The sequence below is a fragment of the Melanerpes formicivorus genome, unplaced genomic scaffold (genome assembly GCF_026170545.1).
Source record: "Melanerpes formicivorus ecotype bairdi unplaced genomic scaffold, bMelFor1.0.p_v2 SCAF_5, whole genome shotgun sequence".
In the NCBI taxonomy this organism is placed as follows: domain Eukaryota; kingdom Metazoa; phylum Chordata; class Aves; order Piciformes; family Picidae; genus Melanerpes; species Melanerpes formicivorus.
This window is the reverse complement of record NW_027142357.1, coordinates 14,571,127-14,591,665: the sequence shown is the minus strand read 5'-3', so window position 1 is coordinate 14,591,665 and position 20,539 is coordinate 14,571,127. Positions and strand designations below refer to the sequence as shown.

The window sequence follows — 20,539 nt, the reverse complement described above, 5'->3', positions numbered from 1 at the left end:
CATCGTTCTGGGCTCACAGTTTTCAAAGTAATTCAATTCTGCATGGAGTTCTTAAACGAATTTGAGTATTTACAAACTCTGCTTGCAGTGGTGCACACGGCACGAGCAGGTCTCACCTCCGTGTTACCCTCATCACAAAATGACGTCCTCACTCTCTGCCCATCCCAGGTGCAAGTCAAAACGTGTGAGCTCTTGTCAGGGCAGCTGGAGGCCTGACCGGTCCCTGTCGCCACCCCTGTGACAGCACAGAGGTCATGCCCTGGCGCAGCTGCTCTTCGCACGCCACGGCCCCCAACCCCTCGCCCAGGAGTTGGCGGCGGGCAGCCCCCCTCGCGCGCTGCTCGGCACGTCGTGACCCCTGACGCCACCGCGCCACCGCCTCACCCTGTGGCAGAACCACGGACAGCGCCCGCGCGGCCCCACCCCGGCCCCTGCGCCCGCCGTGGGACTAGGTCGGCGCGCGTGCGCTGCCACGGGGCTGGAAACTGAGGGCGGAGGGGAGGGGGGAAAGGTGCGCGCGCCGCTAGCCGCCCGCCCTCGCGCTGAGGTAACGGCCTCCCGTACCGGTGAGGCGAGCAGCCAGACGGGTGGGTGCCGTCCAGGGGAGCCGCCCGCCTCCGCCCTCTTTCCCCTGCCGCTGCCCGCCTGGCCCCACGGGCACAGCCCGTCGGAGGTGAGGGCGCCGCGCTGCCCCCCGGCCGGCCGCCCCCCGCGCCTCTCCGGGGCGCTATGAGCCATGAAGCCGCCTGGCAGCATCTCCCTGCGGCAGCCGCGCTGCGGCCGCCGCCTCTCCGCCGCCTGCCACCTCACAGTCCTGCAGCTTCTCCGTCGCCTCGTCTCGCTGCTTCTGCTCCTCCATGGCTCATCCTGCCTCCGGGCCCGCGCGGGTGCAACGGCCACCGGTGGGTATGAGGAGCTGTGTGTGTCTGAGGCATCTGCTGCTTCTCGGTCCCTGTCTTCCCCCGCCCCTTGGTCCCCTTACCTCTGCTCTTGGCGATAAATCTCCATAACATGTTTCCCTGAATGTCCGTTTCTTGCCTTTCGCCCATGCCAGCTTTGTGTACGTGTCTGTTTCGGCTTACAGAATTACAAAGCTCAGAAAATGCCTCTTTTTTTTTTTTTTTTTTTCTTTCTTTTTCCTCCCGCTTGTTTACTTACAAAATAGAGAGAAGTGTGGTGAATGCCTCTCTGATCCTCTGAAGCTAGTGCTGCGGTGTTTTAGATGAGAGGATGGTGTGCGTAGAAATACGCTGGTGAGGTATGCGACATAAAGAGGCTGAGGTGTTTTTTGCGTGTGTTGGGATGCGTGTGTGCAGGGATCTGACTGGAAAGCTAATTTGTTGGGGGTTGCATTTGTGTTTGTATTTTTTGTTTATTAGCCTTTGAGTGCAAATTGATGATGTGGAATGCTGTTGCATTGTTTATTGATTGATTGTATCTTGAAATTTTAATGAGGAAAGATACAATATTTCATCCAAAAAGCTGTCACTGGAAGAAAAGGGCTCTTGTCAAAGTTAAAAGAGAGAAGTGGAAAACTTACTTCGAATTTAGTTTGTCTTAAGAACATAGGTTGGGTTTAATGTTTTGTGTTTTCGTTTGTTGTTTTGTTTGTTTGTTTTGTTTTTGTTTTATATGTTTTGTGGCCACCTTGGTTGTTGTTGGGGGTGTTTTGGTGTATGCCTTTCAGAGAGAATTTGGCTATCAAAGAGAATGTAGGGGATAGCTACATATCCATTAAGAGTTTGAATTTTTCCTCCCCTTTTATTCTATTTGGAGGTTGAGAGGCATTAAAATATTTATAATCCATGACCATATATTAAAATGCATATGTGTTTAAATATTTCTGAAACCATTTTCTATGAAAATGAATCAAATATAGCTCAATGAGAAAGTTATCTGTTTACTTGTGTGGGTAATATGGTACTAGAATACTGCAAGCTAAATATATAGTTTTTTATGGCTATAAACACGTTCTGCCATCTACTTTATGGCTGGCATATCTTTTTTTCCTCAGACCTGCACTGGAATGAAACAGCGGGTGGTATAGAGGGAGTGCTGGCAGATGAAGAGAATACATTTGAAGAGAATAAAAGCAGTAACAGTAGAAATAACAGCTACAGCGGTGCAATCCAGAAAGAAATCACACTGCCTTCAAGATTAATTTATTACATTAATAGAGACTCTGAAACCCCTTACCATATCCTGGATACCAGGGCAAAGCACCAGCAGAAACACAACAAGGTAAGGTAAAAAGAGGCTAAGTAGAATTTTCTAAATGGTAATATGTTACATGGAGTTGTTTGACTGTTTTGTTCTGTAGAGACTAATAGTAGTCTTTGCCGTCAATTTTGGCAATTAAAGGAGGGCATGCAATTAAATAAGAATGTTTTCCCTTGTGTTAATTTAAAAGCGTTTTGAATTTCATGATGATTCAGAAGTTGAAGTGTAGATAAAACAAATGGGAATGGTACAAAGTTGACTTGTCTGATCAGCATAGATTCCAGTGTCTTGACTTAGTGGTATTCTGTCATCAACAAACTGCTTATTTCAAAATAGCTCTAGACTGCAGAAATGCCTGTATAGGGAGTTTCTATAAAATTTTAAACTTGCATCATGAGTTAGTTGGCTTTGAATGTATTCTGCACTAATAAATGCAGTATTGGTTTCCTGCCAGTGCATAAGCAGTTAAGCCTACTGTGTGGTTTTCATTTTTAATGACAAGATTTAATGTTTCACTTTGTATAGATACAGTTAGGGTTTTTTTTCTGAAAATGCATGGGATAGAACAGACTTTGATTTTTGTGAAAGAACTTAGTGAAGAAATAAAGTCTATTCTAAACTAGATTGTTTAGGAGACACCCTTGTTTTTGTAAACTTCTATTAATTACTGCCCAGAGGTTAAAAAGCTAAAGTGAAGCTAAGGGTGGCTCCAATAGGAAGAGATTGTCATGATAGAGAGACAGCAAAGCAGATCAGGGTGTGTGGTATAGCTACAGGACTTAGCTATGAAGGAGTTCCTACCTATTGAGTTGTGTTTCCTTAAAAATTTTTATAAAGTAAGTTTATTATGCATTATGTGTGCTTTTGTTGATATTATGTGCCATTTCATATGTGAAATTAATAAGGAGGCACTTAAAATATGTGGGGGAAAAAAAAAAGGTAGTTGTATATCTTTGCTTTTTTAATGGGAAGAAAGATTGGTCCCTAGCTTTTTCAGTTAGATACCAGCGTGTACCTTTGGATGCATCTAAATACACCAATATATTATGGATGGCACAGAAACTGGTTGGGGGAAACTGGAGCTACTTAAGACAATACTGTATTCAGAACTAATACCTCTTTAGAGTGAGCCCACTCTTAACCATAGGGGACTTTCTGCCCCTCTCTTCAGAGAGGAACATGGGAGGAAAGGAATTTGAAGCATTTGCACACCTGCCTCTGGGAATAACACTTCCTCAATGTCTCTACATGAGATTTTCTTGAGAATCCACAGAGAAGAATGTTTGCCAGTCCCTTTTACTTACCCAGCATTGCCCACAAGAACATTGCTGGTATTGCCTACCCTTCCTGTGCCCTACCTGTTGGAATAAAGCTCTGCAGAAATCAGTACTGGCAGAACTGGTATTGATTTCCTTGCTTATGCTTGCTGCTGAGCATTGTGTAAAGTGGATCTCCTTTCTATTAGTTGTGTCCCTTTTGAGCTTAGGGAATGCTAACACTGCAGTCTTTCCCACAAAAGTGTTCTTTAAGCTTGGGGCTTTCTGGAGAGTGACATTATGTTGAATTCATTCTTCTGCCATCAAAATTCTATTGCTTTAATCCATTTAATTAAAGGAAAGAGTTCATTATGTTACTTGTCTGGATTAACTTTAGCATGTCTTGTTTCCAAAGCACCAGAGAGGGCTTCCCCCCAAGACCCACTTGCATCTTGTGTCTTTCCTTTCATGGAAGTAATTTCTTTATCCTTCTATCCATTTTACCAATTATATAATACTACTATTTTTGTTATTTGGCTCTGTTTAAGATTCATTGTAATTGTCTCTGTAGAGCAAACCCATAAAGAAAACAGAAGGCAGTTGGATTATGAAAGATACACAAGGGTTTGGTGTGGGTTTTTTTCAGGGTGATGGGGGAGGCAGATTGTTTAATACTTGCTTTTATCCTTTCCCAGAATTAAAATACATACCACATTGTAATAAATCCTACTTGTGAGATTTTTGCTGTCTCACACACTGGTGATAATAAGAAATAACCAAAATAACTTTATAGTTAAGTAAAGAAATAAATCTATATTTAAGATTGATTTTTAGCATGTTAAAAAAGTAGAGGCAAATATGCTGAACTTACATACATACACAGTGGACAGTTACAAAGGAAAATATCTTTTTTTTTTTTTTTTTCTTTGCTGTTTTAGGAACCTTGCATCCTTCAGCCTGTATTTTCTTGGCTGCTTTAACCTACCATTTTTAGATATGTGATGTAGATATACTCCCTAACTATGGATGTTACTTAGTGGACCTTTTTATAGAGCTTCATTATAGTGGCCAGAAGAATATAAAACATATGGATAGTTTGTGGGATTAGGCCTGAATATCTCTGAAATGCTGAGTCACTATAAGGAGGCAGGAAGAGTAGAGGAAATTGTTTGCATTGGGAAGAAAGAGGTAAAGCTAGGGAAATATAACTATATAAAATTATTAAAAATATATGTTTTTTTTAAGTGCCTTCCTAAAAGTAGGGGCCTGCAACTTTCTTCATGGAATGTATTTAGAAATTAAGAGCTATAGGAGAAAAAAGTGTACCAGAGAATCAAATTTAAATAATAAACTGTTTTCTTAACACTGATACTTTTTTAATCCCCTTTTGAATTTGGTGAAATACTGCTGTAATGAGAGGACACATGATCTAAACTACTGGTAGGTCTCTCTCATTCCTTATTCTTCTAAGAAACCTTTTCTCCCTATTAGAAAAAGAAAGGAATGTTCACCATAGTTTTGACAGAAGTAGTCTGTCTCCAAGGTGGACAGAGTTCTAGTGTATTATCTATTTTCTTTTTGTGCTGTAAAAGCAGCATATTTTAAGTATTTGGTGCTTGAAGGTTCTGAAATCTGTATACCTGTTTTCCTGTAGTCAAATTAAGGCTGGATGGTTTTCAGTTCTTCCAAAGTTTTTAATCTGAAATTCTCAAAAATGAGCATCTGTTTATAAAAACACACTGAAGAAGCTCATAAAAATCTTTAAACTTGCTGAAGACATCAGACATCTGTGTTTCATGGCTCTGTCTTTCTAAACTTCTGCAGAGTAGGGTTTTGAATAAATTAGTAATCTCTTTATTGAATCTGATGACTACTTTGATTCTTTTTCACAGACCACATGTGTAAGGTTGTTAGGGCTTAGTGGAAAGACTGCATAGGACGCAACTTGTCACAGAAGGTTAAGAGCAGGTCTTTATGGTGCCAGCAGAGGAGACAATTTTGCAAGGTGTGATCTCGAGCATTGCCAGAGAAACACAGCTTGGGGCAACCTCACCAAACTTTGAGTGGAAAATAGCTTGAACTAGGTTCCTGTGAAGGAGAACTGTTATATGCTGGGCAGTTTCAAACTGTTTTTAGATCACTGAATTGTAAGTTCTCAGAAACTGTAAAGAAGCAATGTCTTCATGTATAATTTTAGTGAGGAGGGAGGTGTTAAGGAAACTGTTCTGCAGATCCTGTGATTGGAGAAAAACCAGTGTGATAGGACTGTGTTCATAGTCGAAACTACTGCTCTCATCCATCGTGTCCCTGTCCCATCCACACCCATGTCCTTCTGTTCAGCTCTGCTGTTTGTCATTTATCTGAAGAAAATATTCCTGTTTACATTTTCTGCTATGAAGGTTGAGATACAGTGCTGTTTCAGTCCTTTATGGAACTTTGGTATGCAGCATTTGAAAGTTGGCAAGGACTAAAATGAAAGGAAAACAACTGTTTCGGAGCTATTGCAAAGGAAGAAAAAGCAGGGCTGCTTTGTAAAAGATGAAAGGTCACAGTTAATAATCTCTCAAGAGGTAGCATCACGTGAATTCTTACTAAAATCCAGATAATCTTATGCATTAATTGTTGTCTTCCCTTGCCTGTCTTAGGCCAGGTCTTTGTGTTTAATCTCTGTGTAATGAGAACTTCATGTGGCTAGTCTGTATAAGTTTAAGATTGCTGGAAATCTCTGTAGTATTTCGGCTGGCTTGGCTTTGCTTTGTTTTGCTTTGTTGCTTTTTCCCCTGAAATTTTCTGGGGTGAACCTTCCACATGGATGATTTTGTGTACTTTTTATTTTTTCTATATGGAAGTTATATTAATGCAAAAGGCTTGTTGGGACATTGTCTTCAGTACTTGCCAACTAGGAGGAGAGTTGAAGTAGTTCTTCTATCTTCATTGGTTTCTGGGAGTAGAAGGCCATTTTCCTTATGATACCTTCTCAAGCAGATTTACACCTTGGTTTCCTAGCTGAAATGTGGGTCATCCTATTTCTAAAACTTCTTAAATTCTTTTAAAAAATATATTTCTGTGTCCTCTCATGAGCTTAAAATAACAACCTATGAAAAGTTTCATTCCTAAGTGTTTGGTAGTGCTACGTTTGCACTTGTTCGGTCCTGTTACAAAATAAAAACCCAAAGTTTATAAGTTTTCTAGCATTTTTGGGAAAATGAGTACTGCAGGAAAGTGGTCCAAGATATGGAAGCAGTACCTTCAGAGTTTTGTGAACAAAACCCCAAGAAAGGTATGATTTTTAGAGGCCAGTGTCAGTATGGATGAGCATCTAAGTATTGTCACGGTGGGGTTCTGTCTGCTGCAGTTAAGAGCAATGATAGGATTACTTTTAGAGGTAGGCCTGAGCCTTTATTCATGTATGCTGACAGCTATTCTTTCAAAGAACAGTCTTTCCAAGCTCGAGGTTCAGGTCTGTCAAATAAACCTCTAATATTAACTATTAAAGACCAGGAACAAATAATCTGCACAAACTTTTCTGAAATCTCTGTTTTAAGCACAAGTTTTTATACACTATTGTGACATTTACGCATACTGTTTCAGTGTGAAATGCTTTATTTGCAATGAATAGTGGCAGGTTATCTCGGCATATATGCCATATAATAAATGTTTTCCAAATACTGAAGGATGCCTTCTGTCTGAAATCTGAGCACAGGCAAACAAGCTAAGAGTCAGGAATTAATATATAGTAAGTCACATTGATTTGTGGCAAAACTTGTAGTGTTCTCAGGATGATAGTCTACATGAATGAGTGCTTTAATAGCATTACTTGGGTTTCTAATTCCAAAATGGGAGTTAGGAAACCCCTTGCTCAGCTACTGAAGTGAGAGAAACAGCTTGTGGCCATTTTTTTAGTCAACAAAACTATGAGAAAATAGATTTCTAAGAGTCAATGAGCTTGTCATTTGGAGAACATGTCTGTATGAATATAACAAAGACATATAGGTACAGTCAGTTGGTTAAATAATGTGGTTACCTTCATTTAAAAACTTGTAACAGGACTTAGTACTTTTGAAGAGATAATATATTACCACATTTGGCATAGTTTTATTATGAAGAAAGTAAACCTGACATAGTACTTTTTGGTGATAAAGGTTGCAAAATTCCTGAAAGCATGGGAAACGTGAATTATGGAAAAATGATGCCCAAGTGCAACAATAAAAACAATGAAAGTGTTCAAATTGTGACATGGACCAATAGAACTGAAATTCTAGTTACAGCTTTATATTTTTATCTTGATACTTATATTAAGCTAATGACCAATAGGAAAGAAAGTGAAATTCTGTATGTATATGGATTTTTAGCTTGGAAACCCCCCTGAGAGCTATTGCTTTACACAAGCAGCTGCAGCACTCTTAGAATGTCCCTTAGTATGAACAATCTCCTATTTCAGTGATTATGCTAGAAATCTGAGCTTCTAGAACAGTGAAAAAAGACTTGCATGTGTGCAAGTTGTACAGGACAATGATGTTAAATATTTTTCCTGCAAAAAGATATGGTAAGATATCTAGCCCATATATATTCTTCTAGGTACATGCTATTCTAAATTATGTTCTTATTTGACTTTATATTTCTGTCAGTCAGAACACTGGGTTTTAGATTATACTTCAGGCATTGTATTAGATGGTAGCTGAGAAGAGAACAGTATGGATTAAGATCTATAACAGAATTCCACAGATACCTTTCTGAAATACTTCCTCCCATCATGGTGGGCGCATGTTAAAGAAAAAATGTCAGCTTCAGGATTAAATACTTTAGTCTCATCACCTTCACCCAGTTTCTGGTTTATGGGCAGCAAATCTTGAGCGCCATATCTGGACAGCTTTTAAATGTATCCAGGAATGGTGATTCAGTGTTCTTTCTGTAACTACTGGTTTGAGCTGATTTGATTGAGAATGTGTCCTACTGCAGGACAGCTGACCAGTGTCAGCCACTTTGAAGCAGTTGCTCATGTGTACAGGCTACATTGTTAAGTGAGGCACAGTAATAGATAGCAAGTGGTGGTTTTATATACAGAAGAAATTGTTTTCAGAAATAGCAGTGATATATCATCTAATCTTACAATATGAACTTTTTCTTAAGATATTGTAGACTGAGAATACAAGTTACTTTAAATAACTTTGATTTGCAGAAGGCTAAAGAATACATGGTCAATTGCTTAGAAACTTAAAGGACAGTATATGTGTATCTCTTTATGGGCTTGACTGGCTGAAAGAAAAGCTATAGCAGAGCAGGCTAGACATCCACCTACCTGCCCCTGAGAGAAATCAGTAGCAGATGCATATGGATGGATGTAAGAGCATAGCAGTCATGGGGTGCTGCTTCCTAGACTGGTCTCCCAGCCTCAAGCAACTGGTGGCTCAGGATCTGCTGGGAAGCAGAACATGTCTTTTAGATTTAAAAGCCATAATAGGAGTTCCCAATCTCCAGGTTATCCAGGGTTTTTTTTGGTATTTGGGTGTGTGTTTGGTTTTTTGTAATACACATATATTTTTAGTATTTGTGATGTCTTGTGCTGAAATTTCAGAATTTTGGTATGTTTCAGTATACCATGATTGCTTTTGAAGTGTGTTTTCTTATTTATTCAAGTATTTATATCATCCTCTACACTTAAGTATTTTCTTATTTGGTTAAGTTAAATTGAATGTTTGTAAATGGAAAGATATTAAAAAGCTTGGCTTATTTAGTTGGCTTGAAATTGACAGTCAAAACAACAGTAGTGGCAAAAGCAAACAAAAATTAAAGAAAGAAAATACTTGGATATTACTCTTTTGTACGTGATTATTTAGCCTTAAAGCTGCTCTTGTAAGTAATGCATGATCTGTTAGGAAAAGTGAAAGAAATGCTGCACTTTTATCAAACAGAAGTGTATTTTTACTTCTAAACTAACCCTGGAAAAAGTGCGTAATCGCTTTTGATGTCACTTTTTTTGCTCAGCTTGGCTAAGTATAGTGCTTGGGTTCACTGGTAGTTAGTATTGTTTCTAAAATGACTTGTAAATATTGTTAATTAGATACTACACTGCGTAAATCCTGATGGGGCAATGACTTGCCCATTTTACTCATACCAGGAATGTTATGTCATAAATCTGTAAATGATAATCTTATCTTAAAGGAAAGTCTCAATCTACATAGTATACTCCAAATAAATATGGTAATTTTTGAGCATGAGGTATTTTGAAAAGCTTCCAAAGTTACATATAAAATGTGGTTAAAACTAGGTACTTCAAGAAAGTCTGTAGTTCTCATTTCCTGTATTTCAGAACTATGTGATTGGAATATGCTCTTTTAAACTTTCCATATAGCTAATATTGAAGTATTTTTAGTGGCATATATCTGAAGGCACACAATTTTAGGTAAATGTGTGAAAGAGACTGAAAGCAGTAGGTTCTATAACTCTTAAGTGGAATATTTGTGAGGTAAAAATAAATTGCAACTCTTTTCCTGTAAGATATTTTCATACTTAAAAAAAAAAATATTTTAAATAATACACTTGCATGTAGGAAATAAAGCTTTTGTCATTAACAGGTGCCTGAAAAGCTCCTTGTGACACTTCCTTCTTGGTTTCACTGTGCAAAAAAGTGGAGCAGGGGCTGAAAAACCCTTTCCTACTAGGCATGCATTTCAGCTGACGTTCTCTGCTACTTTTTATACATATGTATTCTAGCTCTCATCCTTGCAGTTTCTCGCCATCAAGTCACCTGTTTGTCTTGATACTTAAACTGTTTTGCTCCTGTGATTCGGAACAGCTGTGAACTCGGTTTGCCAGGCCAATGTTGTCTCACTGGTTCACCAATTCTGTGATATAACCATTAATATTCATTACCAAAAAAATGTGACAGAGAGAAAGCTTCATACTGATTTGGGTTCAGTTACAACAGCATAACAAGGAATAAAGAATACAATTTATATATCTGACAAAAATGGAATATCTTAGAAATTAATTACCTCTCTATATGGGGCAAGCTAATGTTTTTTTCTTGGTGCATATTGAGCAGCATAAGTCTTCTGATTTGGCTACAACTCTGTATAAAAGGCTTTAATTGTGAAGAGTTTACTTTGAAGAAGTCTTTCATAACATATGACACAAACTTAAAAAAATAATGTTGATGTGAAGATGCATACTTCAAATACTTTATTTCAGGGCCTTTTAAGTGGGTAAATGCAGTGGCATAGTTGAATGAATAGTATACCCCATTATGTTACATAGCCATCTGGTAATGGCAAAATCTAGACTTCTAGACTTTTTTCTTGTTTTGTGAGGCATGAGTGCATATTTGAAAGCATACTTTGTGGGTACCATTTGCTCTCTTTGGCCTCTAAAGAAGCAAATCCTTTTGAATCAGCATTTGGTATATGGGTAGAGCTTTTCATGTACCTATGAGATTCATGAAAATAAGCATTTCCATAAATCTGTTTTTTCACAGGTTTTTATCATATATTTGTTCATGTAAAGCTCAGTGATTCTTTTCACAATTTTATATATTCTCTAAAACTGTTTAGTACTCCTGTGTGTTCATGTTTACAGGCTGTACATCTGGCCCAGGCAAGTTTCCAGATTGAGGCCTTTGGCTCCAAATTCATCCTTGACCTCACACTGAATAAGTAAGTGAACAATTTGAGGATTCTTTCCTGCTCTTACTGTCTTTGACATATAGTACAAGGTCAGGGCATATGAAATCCCATGATCTGCAGAAAAATATGCTGTTTTCCAAGTTTATTAATAGAAAATAACACTTATCCTTTCTTAAGTAAGGTAACTGGTACCCTTTGAAAATTGTCATTCATCATAAAATAAATTATGATAGAGAGATTTCCATACCAGTAGAGCTTGAAATGTTTGGATTTTCCTGTGCGTTTTTGTTTTACTTGCTGATTTGTCATGCAGATGTTATTTTAGTTACTCAAATTGGTGTGCAGGAATATTGTAAATACTAAATGGCTTATCTTTAACCATCTGGAAAACATGCTCTTGTCACTGTAGTCATGTCATTCCTAATGTGGTGGGAAGCCTAACCATTTGGATGTACTGATAGATGCTGTTGGAGTCTGCTTACCAGTAAGGTAGACAGTTTTACATAATCATCAGATCTAAAAGGTCTGACTTTTAGAATAGAATAGAATAAACCAGGTTGGAAGAGACCTTCAAGATCATCATGTCCAACCTATTATCCAACATCACCCAACCAACTAAACCATGCAACCAAGTACCCTGTCAAGTCTCCTCCTGAACACCTCCAGCGATGGTGACTCCACCACCTCCCTGGGCAGCCCATTCCAATGGGCAATCACTCTCTCTATGTAAAACTTCCTCCTAACCTCCAGCCTAAACCTCCCCTGGTGCAGCCTGAGACTGTGTCCTCTTGTTCTGGTACTGGCTGCCTGGGAGAAGAGACCAACCTCTGCCTGTCTACAACCTCCCTTAGGGTAGTTGTAGACAGCAATAAGGTCACCCCTGAGTCTCCTCTTCTCCAGGCCAAGCAATCCCAGCTCCCTCAGCCTCTCCTCATAGGGCTTGTGTTCCAGACCCCTCACCAACTTCATTGCCCTTCTCTGGACATGCTCCAGCAAGTCAACATCCTTCCTAAACTGAGGGGCCCAGAACTGGACACAGTACTCGAGGTGTGGCCTAACCAGTGCAGTGTACAGGGGCAGAATGACCTCCCTGTTCCTGCTGGCCATACTGTTCCTGATGCAGGCCAGGATGCCATTGGCCCTCCTGGCTGCCTGGGCACACTGCAGGCTCACGTTCAGCCTACCATCGACCAGCACCCCCAGGTCCCTTTCTGCCTGGCCGCTCTCCAGCCACTCTGACCGCAGCTTGTAGCACTGCATGGAGTTGTTGTGGCCGATGTGCAGAACCTGGGTCAATGGCAGTTTAGTTGCCTGTATCACATCTATTTTTATCCCCAGATGAAGGTATGGAATGATGTGTTTTTCTAAATTAGAATAGGTGGGGTTTTTTGCTACTGAAAGTTTACACTGAAAAAGTTTTAAGAACAAGGTAGAATATAAAAGTATTACTAAATACTGGACAAATAAAATAATCTGCAGTATTGCTTTAAAGTGTGTTTGCTCTTTCTGCTGCCCTTGAGCCTTTCAGCACACTGAAAGAAGAAACATATTTACAGAAACAATGACATACTAGTTTAATAAGTATTCCTCTCATTTTGAAGTCCATATGAAGTCTTATTTTGGTCTTAACTGTCATGTAATAAAGTTTGTTAGGGGGAAAAAATGCAAGATTATTAGATTTAAAAGCTTTTCAAAGCATTCATAGAATTTGCTTAACTGTTATATTGACATTTTGCTGATTGGCTACTTGTTATCAGGTGGTTTTTTTGTAAAAGTGAGCTGGAAACATTTTCTTCATCCATGCGTGATTTGATTTTGAAGTTAGGTTGCTCTTGCAGTTCTATCTTTTAAAATGTGAACACAAAGTCTGAGGTGGCTAGCAAAAAATGAGTTTGCATGAAGGCAGCAAATGGAGAAGAAAGAAGACTTGAGGCTAACTGGGTGTTCTTAAGTCTCTGAAGGAACTGTGGTGTGGTGCAAGATTACAGCGTGTAATGGGTTGAGGCAAACCCCCTCCCCACCACGCGCAGAAATAACGACTCAGACAAACGGATTGCAAAAGTGATGGAAAGTTTAAATAGAACGGTGAGTGCGTGCAGAAAGCTAGAAACACAGTGACAAGAGAGAGACCCAAAACAGACCCAGAGAGATCCCATCCCTACCTGAGGGTGCACCCAAAACCCCCAGGGCTCCTCCTTTCCCCCCCCCCCCACTGCTAGGCTAGTCTCAGCTGGCCAGATCTGAGACTGCCCATCTCCCCGTGGCCTTGGGCCTAACCAGGCCCATGGCCGGGAGATCCCTACCCCAGTTACCGGGTGGCGAGGAGGAAGGAAAGAGGAAGTGCCAGACCCCGCCGTGAAACTTGTAGTGGTGCAAGGGATCATGGTAGGAAATAACCTAATTTCCTGTGTCCACCCACTGGGCTGGACTTCTGGACACAGGAAACACCCCTGTAGCAGAGGACACCCAGCCCAAACTACGACACAGCATTTTGTGAGAGCTGGAGTTGGACCCATGCAGTATAATTCTAGCGGGATAATTGTGACGTATTTGTGAAGGGAACCTATACCTTGTGGTCTTTAAGCTACAGGGAATTTGTCCTCCTGGTCACATAGACCATCACAGAGAAAAAGCATTGTCATTACTGGCACCGCTTATAAATGCAGATCACGCTTGGGTGAACAAGAATACAAACAGCCTGATAAGGTTCTTCTCCAATTCCATGATTAGAATTGGAAATTTGCTAGTGAAACGTGCACCAAGCCTCTCCTGATTCACAGGCATGTCCACATTCACAAACTCAAATGTTAATACAGTCTTAAGTTCATCAAACATCAGGCCTGAAGTCTCTTACTTGATCACCATCTTAGGTTGTAGGTCTTTCTAGGTATAGATCTCCTCATAATTGTTAACTGCCTCTGATTTTTTTTTCACATCACTCCTATACATAATAGAAAGTGAAATCACATAGAAAGTATTAGGAGTAGGACACAATAAAAACATAGGACAGACTGCAGTGATCGGGTGTGGGGCTAGGCCAAACAAACCTACTGACTTGCAGCTTACACTGACTGCTTTTCATGCCACTTTGTCTCCATTTTTCCATGCTTGTTTCATTGTGATTCACATTTCTTACTTTTGGCATTTCTCCCCAGCATCTCATAAAAGTGTTTGCATGTTTCCTTATTTGTTCTAAAGGTCTGGTTGAACCTTTTCAAGGCCATATTAGAGTGGCTCCTACCACAGCCCTTCAGTCAGTAACCTAACAGGTTAGCTGATGGTCCAGCATGAGTCTCCTCAAACACTGGGGTCTGGGGCCACATTAGAGCCTTCCCCCACTGGGACTGTGGTAGCTGAGGCATGTTGAAGGAATGGGGAATTTGATACCTGAACTGCATAGAAAGAGAAAGTAAAAAACAAAGACAAAAGCTTCTTCCTCTTCCTACTGAGAACTTCCCTAAATTTACGATTTTGAAGGAAGGGGAAAACAAATCCTCAAAACCAGCTTGTATTTTTCAGCTTTTCTTTTCCCTGTAGAAGCACATCTTTCCAGGAAAATGGATATTCTTTTCAATGAAGAGATCATCTGAAAAAAACAAATCTCTCATTTTGGCAAGAACTAAAAAAAAAAACAACAAAGCCACCCAAAAACCAATCCCACCACATTCAACTGTGGTATGAGTTAACTATCTGAGACATTAAAATATAATGACTATTGTGAGCAGTCTGTCTCTTAGAGGGAGTGCAGCATTACAGCCACTTTTATCCATCAGCTTAAAGCTTATAATTGCTGTGTAGTGTTTGTGGTGTATGTTTCTGGAGGGCTGATTTTAACTTGAGAATTGTCCCAGAGGAGATTTCATTGTTACCACAACTTAAAAACCAGTAGGGCAATAACTGGATTATTTGAGAATCTGATTGATCTGGTTTGTTTATTTTTTCAAAATACTTTTTTTTTAATGGAAATAGGAAAACAAATCACAATTTTCCATAAAGTAACTTGAAATATTGATAGAATTTTCTTTTAAAAAAGTGTAAACACTTACAGTACTAAGTGGACCATATAAGTTTAGCTGTGTAAAACAAATGTGATTATAGTACTTTTGCAAGTTTAACTCTAGTTAGCTTTAAAAAACTTGTTATAGATTCAAAAAACCTTAAAATTTTTTAATAATTCTGTGGGTAAGTCAGTCTTGAATGTCCCAGCTATAGATAACAGAGCTTTATTGCCTCATGTGCCACACTCAGAACTAGAGGCAGCAGAGCAATAGCAAGTTATTTGCCTCAGGGGCTGTTCCACCATGAAAAAGTCTTAGGGACAGTGTAGTGGTTTGAGCCTTAGCTGAGAGTTAAAAGGTCAAATGGGAAAAGGCTGAGAATCTCTTCCCCACTCCCCCCCACCTCCTCCCTCCAAACAAGGAGAGGAGGAAAAAAAAGGGGTAAGGAGCAAATCCACTAAGCAACAATCTGGAGTCAGCTTGGAAGTAGAGAGGCAAATAATTTTTTTTTTTTTCCAAATTATATATATATAACAATAACAGGGAAAAACAAGGTTCACAAGGGCAAGGAACAAGAATGGATGGGAGTGGGACAGAAAAAAAAATAATACAAAACCAGTCTTTCTCTGAGGAGGTGCAGAGGCAGCAGGGAAAAGGATCAGGTCTGGCCACGTGGCTGAGGAGCACGAGGGCAGCTGCAGTAGCTCTCATCCAGCAGAGGCAGGAGCCAAAAAGGAGATCCAACTGCTATGATGTCCTGCTTTTTATACCCTAGCTGGGCAGGGAGGGGGAAGTGGAACAGACTCAGCTTTCCCAGGGGGGAAACGCCCTTCAGGGAGTGTAAAGTACCCGCAAGCCCTCCACCCTGCTTTCTTCTTTTGTTTTCAGAAAGAGGCGTTAACCCACCACAGACAGATACCACAACCTCTCCATACCTTTCAAGACATATTAATGTGTGAAAGAAGCTTCCTTGTGTTGTTCTGCAAATTATAAAACCTGTTATTGTGAAGACACTTCTTTCTCAATTACTGTGTTCAGCTATAAATTAGACATGTTAATTTGAAGTAATATTTCAATCATTCTGTCATCTCTTAGTATTTTGTTTCTGAAATTGTTTAGTATGATTCTCTTCAGGTATTCTTTTCCATCCTGTCACTAAGTTTATGATGATAATTATTTGATGACATTACATATGCATGCAGATTTGCATGTTACTAATGTGCTCTGTCTAGTGGTTTACTCATTTCATTCTTCCAGAAATAGAGCAGGAAGCAGCACCAATCCTGCACTGACCAAAGGCTTGCACTCAGCTCAATGTCTCAAATACTTCTCAGCTCCTTCTTTGCAGCTCCTTATCATTCCAGCTCTTACTTCTCTCATTCTTCCTAGAACTTCCCAGATCAGTTCTTTTAATTTTTTTATCTCACTTTTTAAATCCCCTTCTATATAGCAAATATTTATAAAATAAAAAGTGTATATGTGTCTATTTCTATATATATATTATGGCGGAAAGCTTGCAACTCTAGTCTTAGCCATCAATGTTGTAGTCCCTGACTTTCAGCCACTCAACTTTTAGATTCCCCTGTAGTAATTAACAACTCTCTGCCTCCTGTGCAATACATGAGTTGAGCTGTGGTCCATAAAATAGCTATCAATAACAGCTCTGGCAGCAGAGCTTTTTTCAACTGGACTATAAAAATCAGTATAGGCTAATGAGTGTGAAATATCACATTTAAAGGAAGAGGCATTTTAAAGAATTCATGAGGTGGGGAGGTGGGGAGTGTGTGTGTGGAACCCAACAAAATGACAAACAAAACCTGAACTAAACACAAAAATCTCACAGCCCCCAAACCTAAAGTGGAAGAGCTGAGAGGACATGCTCTTTGGTCCTTAAAATGTAGACAATAATGTTGTGAATGTTGGTTTTCTTGTCAGACTGCTTGCTTATGGAGTGAAAAGACTTTGATACGTTGTACTCCTGTCTGGATCTCAAGCATCAGTAGATCAAGGTTTTGAATGCCTGTCAGCTAAGATGCAATCAAAGCCACTGAATTTGGTGAATTGTTAGTCAACACACTCAGGGCATAGCAAATACACATCTAGGACAGGATGAGATGTAACTACCACAGGTTGAAGATTTGAAAGGCGATACTTTTCACACACACACACAAAACAATTAAATGGAAACCTTGTCACAGCATACCACCATTTATAGCAATTAAAGGATAGAAAGAACTTAGAGGAGACTCCTGAGAACCATTGAAAACAACTATACAGACTCTGATTTATGAAATTCCAGTGTCACAGATCACTGGGTGGTGAGAAAACTGAATAGAATAGAATAAACCAGGTTGGAATCGACCTTCAATCAACATACTAAGCAGTTGTCTGACTTGCATCCTGTCTTAGGTTTTTGTTCTTACTCCTTGCTCATATGTTACCTATGTAATGTGGTGGTGGGGAAGAACTGTAATCTAGTAGATTTCTCAGTCTGTCCCTGTGATGGTCCTGTCTCATCAATAGTGAGATCTTTATGCTGAAGTGAATTACTGAGTTCTTGGATTCTGCTAGTCAGACTGAAATCTTTGCATTGCAGCTACTGTAAAGCCTGTGTATCCTTGGCATGATAATTAATGTTCATCACACTAACTCCTGAGAGTCTGGATCACTGAGTTCAGCTTTAGGCAGAGCTAAATGAAGTTGTGCAATATAGTTCAACATGGAAGCATGGATTAAGGGAACCAAAATAAACTTCTGGTTTACTGCAGTACCAAAATATATCTTCTTCTGCTATAGTCATTAGTCTAAAGGTAGTCAAATCAGCTCTCTATAAGTGCAATTAAACTAATTTCACTAGGTTTAGTATTAGAAATAAAAGAGAATAAAATAATTAAAAAGTCTACATCCATGCCTGGTTTAATTTGGACTAATATAATTAGAAACAAAGTATCATCATGTGTGGAGCATTCAGTGAATTCTTAAAGAGGGGGAGAAACCCAAGTTTCTTTTTCATATACAAAATTTTGCTTTAAATGAAGGACGCTTTGACAAATATAATTACCATTGAATGAAACCATTCTGGCAAAGACAGATGATAGCCCTCAACCTTACACGAGATGTTAATAAGATTCTTACAATTCAAAATGGTTCTCCATGGTGGTGATGGAATAAAGGGATCAATTAAAATGTACTATTGAATGAACTTGAACAGTTATTTAAATCAAATCTGTATTTTGTCAATTGCTCTCCTAGGAAAGTTCCATCATAGCAAATTGTTTCAATATTTTGATACAGTACTTGTATCTTCTGTAATACTGTGGAGTCATTAATTTCTTCTTTACACAGCAGTTTTTAAAGTATCATCTTCAGTGCTATGGTAAAGGAAAATGTTGGGGAAACAGCAACATACTCTGGAGAACTCTTCAAGCTCCTGCTTTCAAAATGCTTGGTGAAGCAGCCATTGAAATGTAGTGTTCTCCATTCTCAGGTGAAGGGTTTCAGGGCATTAGTAGACAAAGAATCATGAAGAATTTGTTGTCTTGACCTCCCTTGATCTGACTTGGGGCTTCTTGCACTGATAGAGGCAGACTGATCCAGAAATGAGTCTGGAACATTTTGTGCATCATTCTCTTCACCTTCAGAGCATGCTTTCCTGCCAGTTCATATTGGAGAGCTTTCCCCTCTTAAAAAATACCTGAAAAAGTAATTTCAGTTTATTAAATTTGTTGTCAGGTCATCTATTTCTCTACCTGAAAGACAAGCCAAACAAAAGCAAACAACAAGAACAAGGCCCTGCAGGAAGTGATTTTTATAGTGTCATTAGTAGTAGTAGCAGAAGTGAGTATAAACTGACTCCATAGTTGTAAAGAAGTTAATGTATACACCTGCATCATCAGTTTCTTTTATTATTTTTAAGCAGAGATGCTTGATCTACACTATCACACTTTGTCTTTTAAGGTCCATTATGATAATAGAAGAAAAACTGAAACCTTGCTGTGCTTTAAACGATATCAGTGACTGGTATATTTATTCCTTGGAGACACTCTTATCAGAACAGGTTTGAAGACAACAGCCAAGTAAAGACTACTGTAAATGTATATTAGAAACTTAAATTCCTGTGGGAACAGTTGATTCAACAAAGAAAGCTTGGAGATAAAATTGAAGCTGGTAATAGAGACAAGGCTATGGATGACCGTTTCATTAGTTAACAGTAGTATAAACAATATCTATCAAATGGGCAAAACCATCTGATGAGTGTACTGTTCAGTAATACAACAACATGAGGTTGCTCAAACACTGGTACTGAGCTTGAACCATTTCAGAATGCTTTCTCAGGTTAGTCTAAAAATAATTTAAGAAATATGCAGATAATTCAGATGTGGTCTGATTTTTCTGAAGGCTGCATACTAAATTCATGGAAGCTACCTTGGGTTACTTGTGCATGAGATAACTTTTAGTCATTTCATACCTTTACCTACCCAAATAATTTTAGTGGTTTTTTTTTTCATGGGGATAGTTAGGTGTCAGCTGAGGTAAGCCACTTTTCGCACTGCAGCTCTCCTGCTAATGAAAACAGTAGCAGTGAAATATGTGCCAAGAAACTGGATGCGAGTTCCTCAGAAAGTATCTGCTTACTTTAACAGCTGGCCAGTATCTTTGAAGGCAGCAACTACTGATAATGGTATGTTCCTTTGCTGCTTATTTTGTATCTCTCAGTGTTAATCAGATAGAAGAAGAAAGTAGTCTTATAACAGATTTTCTACTCCAGCTTCTAGTTAGTAGATGTGGTATTACATTTGTCAAAAGGACTGTTCACAAATTAAAGATGCATTTTGTTTATAGAATGGCTTTTGGGAAATCTATAATGAATTGTAAGCCTCAATTTTCTTTGAGGAGAATTTGTTTAGATCCCACAGAATAGTAGCACTGGATGCAGTAGCCACTGTCTGCTGCATCCTTGCTTTATACTTGTAACATCTATATAGGGAGTGTTCTATCATAAGCATTTCATGTTAGTGTCCTACATGACAGGATATCTATCTTTACTACCTGAATCAGAAATCCCTTTACAGTTGGAAGTAATCAGAGGCTAAAGAATGGAAAATGTTGTCAAATGAAGGAAACAACTGGGTTACAACAGAAGTTCAACAAAAATCCGGGAAAAGGACACTAAACTCTGTAAAGGTTCTGCAAAAAATGGACTAAAGAAACTTTGAGCAGCTCTTATGTCACATGAAATAGAATAATTCTAAAAGACAAATGCAGTCACTAAACTACAGGTAGCAGTGACTCAGTAGACACAGTGGGAAATCACCTACTGCAAGTCTTGCAAGATGCCAAGAGCACAAGACAGCACTGGAAGAAGTTCTGAGATCAGTCACATAAAGTTACTAGAAGAGGGAAAAAAGAGGAGATGATGACCTGGACTTGGAAATGGGTAGAT

General features: G+C 39.2%; 1 protein-coding gene across 9 annotated transcripts in view; it reads left to right on the top strand.

Annotated features, from left to right (window-relative positions):
* Positions 1 to 545: 545 nt before the first annotated feature.
* ADAM23 (ADAM metallopeptidase domain 23) overlaps positions 546 to 20,539 on the top strand; it is a 74,913-nt gene continuing 54,919 nt past the window's right edge. For 6 of the 9 annotated variants that reach the window (XM_068138344.1, XM_068138349.1, XM_068138346.1 and 3 more), the window contains exons 1-3: positions 547 to 902; positions 2,015 to 2,241; positions 11,052 to 11,128. In XM_068138344.1, coding sequence (XP_067994445.1) covers positions 737 to 902; positions 2,015 to 2,241; positions 11,052 to 11,128 — 470 coding nt within the window. In that variant the 5' untranslated portion in view covers positions 547 to 736. Of the gene's footprint in view, positions 903 to 2,014; positions 2,242 to 11,051; positions 11,129 to 20,539 lie in introns of all 9 variants that reach the window. The other 3 variants (XM_068138347.1, XM_068138348.1, XM_068138345.1) reach the window with 2 other exon arrangements.